General features: G+C 44.6%; 1 protein-coding gene across 1 annotated transcript; it reads right to left on the bottom strand.

Annotated features, from left to right (window-relative positions):
- Positions 1–3,343: 3,343 nt before the first annotated feature.
- LOC146174330 (uncharacterized) lies at positions 3,344–8,919 on the bottom strand. Its single transcript, XM_084584383.1, has 2 exons — positions 8,017–8,919; positions 3,344–4,076 (listed from the first exon to the last, which is right to left on the bottom strand). The coding sequence occupies exons 1-2, from the start codon at positions 8,670–8,672 to the stop codon at positions 3,692–3,694; spliced, it is 1,041 nt and encodes a 346-aa protein (XP_084440509.1). The 5' UTR covers positions 8,673–8,919; the 3' UTR covers positions 3,344–3,691.
- Positions 8,920–10,840: the final 1,921 nt, after the last annotated feature.

Below are 10,840 nucleotides of genomic sequence, written 5' to 3'. Positions count from 1 at the left end.
CTTCTGATGCGTGTAGAAGAAGAGAGTGAGAAGTTTGGGCTTAAACTGAGTATTAAAAAGACAAAGATCATGGCGTCTTGCCCTATCAAGTCGTGAAGCATCAAGGGACAATAAGTGGAAGCTGTGACAGATTTTCTCTTCTTGGGCTCCAAGATTACCCCGGAAGGAGACTGCAGCCATGAAATTAGGAGACGCCTGCTTCTGGGAAAGAGAGCAATGGTTAGCCTTGACCGCCTAGTAAAGAGCAGAGATTAGACTGCCAACCAAGATCCGTATAACTCGTGCTATGGTCTTTCCAGTTGTGATGTATGGATGCGAGAGAAACTGTGAAGAAGGCTGACCGCCGAAGAATTGATGCGTTTGAATTGTGGTGCTGACGGAGGCTCTTGAGAGTTCCTTGGACTGCCAGAAGATCAAATCAGTCGATATTGTCGACCATAAACCCTGACTGCTCATTGGAGGGTCAAATTCTAAAGTTAAAGCTCAGCTACTTTGGTCATCTGATGAGAAGAGAAGAGTCGCTGGAGAAAGATTTGATGTTGGGAAAGGTTGAGGGTCACCGGAGAAGGGGTAGGCAGCGAACGTGATTGTTAGATGGCTTCCTTGAGGCGCTGCAAATGAATTTATGTGATGTTAGGAAGATAGAAACCGGAAAGCTCGGCGTGATATTTTCCATAGGGTCAAGAAGAGTCGGACACGACTAAATGACTGAAATGAACTGAATTCCTTTCCTATCGCTTTAAAGACATAAAGCTCTCTTGGTCCAAATTATTTTGCATCGGTAATGCAGGCACCGCAGCGAGAAGCCCTATCACGGCTTCAGTATGTTTCTTCCCTGTAATAGCACAGCAAATGGCTAATAAAAAAATGATGTATATTCTTGTACTTTAAAAAAACGAAATGGCCCAGTGCTTGGCCCCTGACCATGTGCAAATTCAGGCATAGCAGGAATATTAATTTATTTATTTATTACAAGTTCCTGCAGAGCCCGAAGGCATTATTGCAGGGGGGGGAGATGACAAGTAATCTTGCTGGGAACGCCAGTGATAAAATACATAAAAATGAAGAAAATAACACGACACAAGTGATAATGCAGAATGATAAACATGCACCTAAAGGGGGCAACTGCGCGACGAACAAAGTGATGAAAACACTCAAAAACAAAGTAGTGAAGGAAACACACGCAAGAGAATTGGGCGCCACGTCACACATCCGATAAAAAAGCCCGAAATAAATTTTCAGTGCAACACTCAGTGATGCCAGCTGGCAGCCGGTTCCACTCATTGATCGTTAGTGGAAAAAACGAGGTTTTATACACATCTGTCCGGCATTTTATTTCGTGGGTCTTCCACTGATGATCAAGTCGTCTAGACAAAAAGTGAGGTTGAAGCAGGTACCGGTCTTTTTCAATGCTGAACTTTCCAAAATAAATGCCATACATGATCTGCAGTCGGAAATGTTTTCTGCGGTGAGCTAAAGATTCCCAACCAAGATGATGTTTAATAGACATGACACTAGATGAAAAATTATAATTGTTAGAAACAAATCTGGCAGCATTATTTTGTACGCCTTCGAGCATGTCTGATAAGTAAATAAACTGGGGATCCCTACAGGGCATGCATATTCAAGAATTGGCCTTATGTAAGTGAAATACAGGCGCTGCTTGACATTTGACTGCGCTTTGCTGGAATTACGCTTTAAAAAATTAAACATTCTGCAGGCTTTCGATGTAATATGCTCAACTTGTCTCGTCCACTTAAGGTTAGAGGTGAAATATACGCAGAGATACTTGTATTCAGAAACTTTTTGCAGGGGAACATTATTTATTGAGTAGCAGGTCGGTAAAGGGCAACGCTTACGAGTGAACGAGAAAAGTTTGCATTTTGAAATGTTCAAAGACATTTGCCATTTTGAGAACCAGTACTGGATAAAATTTAAGCCTCGCTGAAGTTTTAATGCGTCAGAAGAACTTTCCACAACATGGTAAAGCACACAGTCGTCAGCATATAGCCGAACTTGGCAGGTGAGGTCAAGAACAATATCATTATTTAAAAATGAGAAAAAGGAGGGGTCCAAGGACAGACCCCTGGGGCACACCTGAGGAGACGTTTACGGAATCGGAGTGACAACCGTTAATTATAACACGCTGCATGCGGTCCTGGAGATATGAATGAAGCCAGTTGAGGATATTGGGATGCAGACCAAGACAACGTAACTTATGTAATAATAGCACATGAGGTACAGAATCAAAGGCTTTTTTAAAATCCAGAAATACACAATCAATTTGATATCCGTGGTCAAAAGAGGAAAACAGGTCATTACTGAACTCAAGTAACTGGGTGGTACAGGAAAAACCCATTCTCTATAGCCATGCTGAACTGGCGTAATGAAGTCATGAGAGTCAAGGTGTTTCATGACTGCAGTGTAAATTATATGTTCCAATGTTTTACAACACACGCTAGTCAGAGAAATGGGTCGGTAATTAACAGCAGACATTTTCGAACCGCTTTTATGCACTGGGACCACATTAGCATTTTTCCAGTCATTTGGCAAACATGCCGAGTTAAGCGATGTTTGGAACAAGGTGACTAAATAATGAGCAATTTCTTTAGCACATGATTTTAAAACAAAGGTAGGTACACCATCAGGGCCGCTGGCGGAGGCGGCCCTGGTGGGCCGCCTGCTCAGAAAGCCATAGCTGCTCAGAAAATTATTTGCGCCCTGGCTATACTGAAAGCCGTAATCAGCAGCTGTCAGTCGGCAGAGCAATGTTATTCAGTCTTGCGTCGTGCAAAGGAAATCTTTTAATAGCAGACATGCCAGCACAGCATTCGATCATGGAGTTTTATTCACACTTGTATTGCACGGCAGACACTACGCAGAAAGGCGGACAAATCATCCCACTTAGGTTTTCTCACCATTTTCTTCGTTCATGATTCACAATAACAAACTACTCACTACATGGACAATTGTTCTTCAGAACCAAATGCTCAGTAGTAAGGAGGCACTTCTAGGCAGTCTTAACTGACATTATGAAGTGGAAGCGCAGTTCTAGAAGCAGCAGGAACATCAGCATGACTTGCGCCTTCAACGAAGGACGAGGGTTGGCTTTAAGTTTATTGCCCGTGTAATAGGCAATGTTACTGGCGGGAAAAGACGCGCGATACCTTAGCACGCCGCAGACCAAACATCGGTTTCAAAGAGGTATCTTGGAGGCAAGATTTTTATATAGTGCTAGCGTCATGCCAAATTTGTTCGCTGAAGCATTGATGCTTTATAAGCTGCTCTATTAGTCACACAACGTTAAATTCCGTCTTTTCTGTCCATGTTTTATAACCGCAGCATTCCTCAACCTTACATTCTACACCAGAGTCAGGTTGCGTACAATAAAAGAAAACTTTTTACATAATCTGCCGTGACCAATAAGCTTGCGACAAGAAATATACTTTTGTTAGAAAATAGGGACAGACAATTCAAAAGTAAACTCTTGCTATATGTTGGGAAAATTAATATTCGGGAACCATCGGCGAATACAATAATTTATGTTTATAGGTATCTGGTTGTCCAAGTTCCCCTCCTAGAAAGTAATGTGCTCGAGACGAATGCCCAGAACATTCACAAGACAACGTACAAGGCACTATTAAAAATGGAACAACCAAAAAACGAGTGGAGCACTTATACAACGGCTTATTTACATAATGCTTAAATCAATATTTTGAGCAATAAAGTTAGTGCAGTCTTTTCCCGCCATGTCATTGGTGCGAGGGCACTGGAATGCTGTAGAAAAATCAGCATTGTCCTTGAAGAGCTCGTTCAAAAATACATCGTGAAAAGAGTCGCAGTGGTAGTAGGCGACGCGAGCGTAGAAAAATTGCGCTTCAGACATCCGGAAGAGGCTCCAGGCGTCCTGCACTGTGTACCAGCTGGGTCTCGCAGACGCTGGTGTGTTGGTCTCAGAAGGGCCGGTGCCTGCAGACCCGACAAGAGCGGCGACTCGCAGTCCGTGCTTGTACGCATCCACTACTGGAAGCGGGAAGTCATAGATTGTTGAGCCAGATGTGATTGTCAGGCACTTCCTGCATCAGACGTGTTGTGTAAGTAGCTGGCACGTACTGTTAGCATGCCTGCGTCATTGTTATGTATGATGCGCTTATTTCAAAATGGACTCGTAATACATTATTGCGGATTGATGTTGCAGTACACGAACTTGAAATCAGACTTGAAATCTGAAAATTACTTCACTAAATAGCGTTCAGTGCTGAATCGAAGCTTTTCAGTGATGAGACCAATATTTTATATTAAGTTCTTTTTCGTTTCAAGACAACTTATATATGAGTTATGGCAGTTTTGACGAATACCAGAAGAAAAGTAAAGGATGGCATCGGAGCAACTCATGGATAAAGATTTAAGAAATATTTTTTTACAGTTACAGATGCATGGAGTACTCCATTAGAATTTTGCGGCTGGTAGATGACTGTCACATCACCATTAAAAAAACAAAAAGGCCCCACCGGGGTGGCGCAGTGGTTACGGCGCTCGACTAATATTCCCAAGGACGTGGGATCAAATCCCGGCCTCAGTGGCCGCTTATCGATAGCGGCGAAATGCAAGGCGCCTATTTGCTGTACGATGTCCGTGCTCGTTAAGGAACCCCTGGTGGTCGACATTTCCGGAGCCCTCCACCACGGCGTCTCTCATAGCCTGAGTTGCTTTGTTACGTTAAACCCCACAAACCAAATGAAACTTCAAACCATATCAAAAGAAAATAATGCACGCATATCCCCTTTGCACTATGGCTTAAACGATTTCGGCGATTTAAGGCACGTTTGAAATTCAGACGCTCGCGAGGGGTGCCTGTAGACTCATGAAACGCGTCACTCGGGGCAGCGCCGGCAGCTATAGATTCATTGCCCCATCAAGGGGTCGTCGCACACTACCGCTGGCAACTCCAGTCGATGCGTGGAATTGACAGCACTTATATACCCGAGTGTTACGGTGTACTGACACATCAACTGAATTTCCCTCAATTGAAAATCTTCGACTGGTGCTTTGACGCCTTGAGAGCACCAGGCCATAATATTCCTGCTCTCACCGGAGCCTTTTATAGCCAAACATCTTCCTTTTCCTTAGTGTATAACGTCATCTATTTACGTTCTGCATTGAACTTAGCCACATTGCTGTTTATTCGACCATACAAATATTCGAAAGTACACGAGATAGTGTGCGCACTCATTTCTTGACTTGTTCCTCACTAGTTCTGCATTATTCACATCTGCTTCTTTGCTTATTATTAAACAACACTGATGTTTAATTATTTTTCTTTGGCTTTATGGAACAACTCAAGCCCAGCCCATATTTACAACTCTCGGCACCTGATGACATAGCACTTCTCGCTTCCTCTGCACATTTAAGGTGCCACTTCCCTTTCTAGCGTTCGCAATATGGCTTTCAGACTTTGCTTGAACCGTATAGTAACGTTATACCAAGCGTTATTATCCGCTTTGCAGGCATTTGTCCTACGAATTCTTCCTGATCGTCGGGCACCATCATAGCGAAAAGACGCAACCCGTGGCGCAGTTGGTAAAGCGCTAGGCTGAGAGCAAAGGGATGGAGGTTCGATTCCCGGTGAAGTGAAAGTTTATTAATTTATTACCCCGCCGGGGTGGCGCAATGGTTACGACGATCGACTACTATTCCCAAGGATGCGGGATTGAATCCCGGCCTCATCATCATCATCATCATCATCAGCCTGATTATACCCACTGCAGGGCGAAGGCCTCTCCCATATTTCTCCACTTAACCCGGTTCTGTGCTAGCTGCATCCACTTGACCCCTGCGAAATTCTTAATCTCATCCGCCCACCTAACTTTCTGCCGCCCCCTGCTACGCTTTCCTTCCCTTGTAATCCGGTTTGTTACCCTCAGCGACCATCGGTTATCCTGTCTTCGCACTACATGTCCTGCCCATGTCCATTTCTTCTTCTTAATTTCTACTAGAATGTCGGTAACTTGAGTTATTTCTCTGACCCACTCTGCACGCTTTCTATCTCTTAATGTTACCCCTACCATTTTTCGTTCCATAGCCCTCTGGGTTGTCCTCAACTTAAGTAGAACTCTCTTGGTTAGCCTCCACGTTTCAGCCCCATAGGTGAGTACAGGCAAGATGCAACTGTTGTATACTTTCCTCTTGAGCGATACCGGTAAGCTGCTAGTCATAATCTGCGAGTGCTTGCCAAATGCGATCCATCCCAACCGTATTCTTCTTCTTATTTTCTTTTCGTGGTCCGGATCTGCGGTTACTACCTGTCCTAAGTAGACATATTCGCCTACTACTTCCAGTATTTCGCTACCTAATGTAAACTGCTGTTCCTTCCCGAGGCTGTTGAACATTACCTTAGTCTTCTGCATATTGATTTTCAAGCCTACCTTTCTACTTTTCCTGTCTAGGTCATCAATCATTATTTGCAGTTCATCCCCCGAGTTGCTTAGCAAGGCAATGTCATCAGCAAATCGCAGATTACTGAGGTGCTCTCCATCTACCCTCCATCCCGGCCTCGCGGCCGCTTTTCGATGGAGGCGAAAAGGAAGGTGCCCATGTGCTTGCGACATCAGTGCACGGTAAAGAACCCCAGGTGGGCGAAATTTCCGGAGTCCTTCGCTACGGCGTCTCTCATAGCCTGAGTCGCTTTGGGATGTTAAACCCCACAAACCAAACCAAAACAAATAAAAAAATGCCCCCCCCCCCTATTTTATGCATGTAGAAAAATAGCAGACGACGTTGTCGGACTAGTATCCACCGCAAGTCATTTCACGTTGGTGTGATCTTGTCCATGGTGTTTAAATTGCCACAGCAACTCAGGTTAGACGACGTAGTGGGGAGCTTCAGAAACTTTGACCACTTCGGTATTTTTAATGTGAGCTGAGAACACGCATCCCACGGGCGCCTTTCTTTTCGCCTCCTTGAAACACGGCCGCCGCAAGATCCCAGATCATTGGTCACAGATTTTGAGCACCACAACCACTGGGCCACCATGAAGAGGCAGGTTATTACAAATGTTCATATTCAAGAATACACGCAAGTGGTTACTTCTCTACACTACGCCCGTTTCAATAACTAATCATACTTTCTAAACAATCTGTCAACCAATGACTCACCACGGTCAGCCAACACTACATATAGCACATGTACCTCATACATTTGAACTCTTTCAAGAGATTGCAAAAGAAACACAAATACCAATAAAGGCATAGAAAACAATCGCTTTTCGTCAGGGTATGCACAAATTCTCTTACGCTTGTTGCAAGGAGGCGCGCGAAAATCCTAATATGCGTGATAATTGCTATCAAACAGATATAAGGCACACTTTTGCGGCTTGAACAACATGCTTTGTATTTATGTTTTGGGGCACTAAGGATGAGATGCCCACACACAAGACAGTACAACTCTTGCGACATGCAGCCGAACCCTAGTGAGCGACCTTTAAGCTGTGTGGGGTAGAATCAATACGTTGTCTAACAAGTTTATTTATGCACTCGCTTTTTGTAGTTTCCTGGCATGGAATACGAACATCGATTTTTTGTCGCTATAGGAGAAACTCTTTAATGCCAATCAACAATCTCCTGGAGATTGTGCTGCGAAATTACACAAAAATAACAGAACAGGCTCAGCAAAACGTCTTTTAGTCGACAGCTCATGACGGAGGGCACTCGATTGCCTTCGCAGCAATAGATTACCGTATACTACAATAGCCTGTGGCTAAACATGCTTCAAAGATGCAAGAACTACAATAATATTTTCCCTAGTTGAGCAATTGCGTCATAAACAATCATTCAAAAGCAGCCTGAGCAGATAGGGGCTGATGAATTTATCGCCTCCGATACCATATAATCGCCAGTCATTATTGATTGTGCATCATCTTAGGATGGACCTATGCTTTACATTTCATCTGACAGAAAAAAGTAGCAGCTAGCGGAAAATTCAGACGCGGAAGGCAAATTTCTTTACATTGCTCTTTACCTGTAATAATTCAGTGCCATCTTCGTCCTTTTAGACCAGACATTCCTGTTGAGAATGTTTTCCGATATCAGCACAGCCAAGCTAGGCACGAACACTGTTGCATCAGTAAGCATTGGGTCTGTAGTTCCAGAACTCAGCCAACCATATCCAAGTGATGACACGTAAAGAGTCGTTTCGTTTATAAAAAACATGCGCTGCTTCATTTCGACCTTGGCATCGTCTCGCAGCGGGGGCATGCCTCTGCGTGCTTTCTGCATTTCAGAGTCAAACTCGTAGTTCAGTGCCAAGAACAAGTTCCGGACGAAACCCTGTTTAGACATCAGCGGCACGGCTGGCTCACGGAATATCAAATCTCCAGGCAGCATGAGGGAGAAGTTTTTCATCGCGGCCAGGAAGTGTTCCGTGTCGTTTCCGGCCGCCATCAGCTTCCTGTAGAGGGCATAGTTCGAAATAATCTTTCGCGTGGCCTCGAAGATATTGTGCAGTTGGTCGTCCTTGGTGGGAGTTGCGAGAGCTGCCACGTACGCAACGCGCCATAGCTGGGCTCTATAGTACACGTGATCGTTGCAGATCATCTCGCTACTGAGTGTTGGCGAATTCAGACGTTTGCCCCCTTGAATGTAGCGCATAGCATCCAGAACAAGAAGGGCGACCATGTAGAACACCGATAGAGGCTGGTTGCTTTCGTTAGTCAAGCGCCGAATATCTCTCAAAAAGCTGGCTTTAGACACCACGTTTAGTGTTTTGATGCTGTCCACGTCAATAAATAATTCCAGAAATATTGCTTTGAGCTGCGCGGCTTCCAGACCCCCGAATACTTCTCTTATCTCTGTCCATGACACGGGTGAATAACTCGAATGAGTTACGAGAAATCTTTCTTCCCAATTTTCGATGTCCTGTTTAGTGTAGTTGGTGCCGAAATGCCCGTTTAGGATGGAGAAAGCATGGATATAACAAGAAGCATCACAGGACTCCCAGTAGTCACGGGGCCGGTAATTTCTTCTTATGAACGTGAGTTGCGTTGCAACGCTGGCGGACGTACGTATCTCAAAGGCGAACGTCAGGCCGTATCGCCTGTTGACAGTGACTGCCAAACGGAGAAGGTCTGCACCGCTCATGCGACGTGTAACATTCGCGATTTCCAGCACAGCTGCCGTGACGTCCCTTATCAACGTATCTTGCTGCCATATCTCCCGAATGCACGACGTGTAAAGAGCGTGCAGTGCTGATGCAGCCTCACTCCCATAGTTGTTGGTTCCTTTGATGATGTCGCCAGCGATATCCGACTGAAAACAAAATAGTACATGAGCAATGCAGTGAGAGAAAAGAGATCAACTGAAACAAACAAAGGTACAGGGGGTCAAAAGTTCCCAGGCCGAAGGTTTTGATTCTGGTAACCATATTCTTACACGCGAGATCCCATTAAAGCTATAAATTATCTCAGAGGTTAGAATAATGCTTCTTCTACCCTCCACATGTATTTTGAGATTTGGGGTCGTCGTAGCTAACTGGCTATACTGCTCAGAGGCAGACCTTGCGGCCTTGGAACTTTTGACCACCCCTGTACATATAGCGTACAAAACTCTCCAGCGTCGCTGCAGGTTAGATGCGAGAGCTATTTCAGTTCGTTATATTTGCAAGTCGATAAAAGAGACGAAGTACAATGTACTTATGCTCCTGCTTTCCTAGCACCGTAGTTTAAGGATCAGAATGGGCTCAAGAAATGCATTACGCAGCAAAAAGTATTAGCAGAATAAGTCCTTACTTTAGGGTGTGGCGCGATACATATAAACGCTTCGGCCTGGTGATCCCCTACATATCGTCATCCGCTTCCACACATTTTGCTCGCGAATTCCTTAAACTTTGTCCCTAATTGTTTTATTTTTGAGATACTTTTCAGCACAGAGCTTTGTTCTTTCATATTATCAGTGATGCGCCACCAGGCACAGTTGTGAAGCCCTGCTTTGGCAAAGCTCTACAGCTATACCTGCGAACTCTAAATGCACCGTGTCTGGCACGTGATTTAAGGGTCCCGGTGGCCTCAATCCTACCCATTTAAAAAAATGGGCAGGATTGAGGCCACCGGGACACTTAAATCACGTGTCAGACACGGTAAATTTAGAGTTCGCAGGTATAGCTAGCTAACAGATTTGGTAACTTCTACCATCTCGTCTACATTATATGCTGTCGTGACAAACCACAACATTCAACACACCAGTGTCCGGCCATTGTCCTCCCTAACAACCGCCACCAGCGCTAGGCTTGTAATGTTTCTTACGACTCCAACTTAGCGCAACGCGCATTTTCCAAAAAGGGGGATTTATGCTATCGAAATGAAATTTTGCCCAGCAGTCATGACACATTTTGTGATATAAGCAAATTCTCGGCGCTTTAAATTTTATGCCCCAGGAAAACGAAACATGCTCAGAATATAAACAGCTTCTATATATTGCCGCGAAACCTTCAAAACAGTATTGGTTGTTCTTTAACTGCCGCCGGCATACAGGCTTATCACTCTGATTCTGGACCGCGTATTAGTTCCGTAATTTTTGTTTGTCAATGCTCGATGTCGCGAGTCACACCTTTATCAGTATTGTTGAAGCGCAAGATGCAGCGAGATCTGTCTCGAAGCTTCCGGCCACTCAGGTGTCTTTCCACAATGTTTCAGCCCGTGCTGGTAGCTGTTTGCGACGTTATCTAGATTGTTCTGCCTTTAAATTGAGCGTTGACGAGTATGACGGGCATTCTTTGTTCGACGATCGACGAGCACGTTTGTTGCTATCGCCGCCGCGGAGTTGCTTAGTTCTTTTGCGGGCGCAAGTCA

The sequence above is a fragment of the Amblyomma maculatum genome, chromosome 11 (genome assembly GCF_055883805.1).
Source record: "Amblyomma maculatum isolate TAMU_Amacu chromosome 11, ASM5588380v1, whole genome shotgun sequence".
NCBI lineage: Eukaryota > Metazoa > Arthropoda > Arachnida > Ixodida > Ixodidae > Amblyomma > Amblyomma maculatum.
This window is presented reverse-complemented; position numbering and strand designations above follow the sequence as displayed.

Bases quoted from the DNA above. Each gene is read 5' to 3' on its own strand.
- LOC146174330 (XM_084584383.1), bottom strand. From the start codon at position 8,672: ATGGTCGCCCTTCTTGTTCTGGATGCTATGCGCTACATTCAAGGGGGC. The intron at 4,077-8,016 runs GTAAAGAGCAAT...CGTCTGATGCAG, and splicing joins ATGGCACTGAATTATTACAG to GAAGTGCCTGACAATCACAT.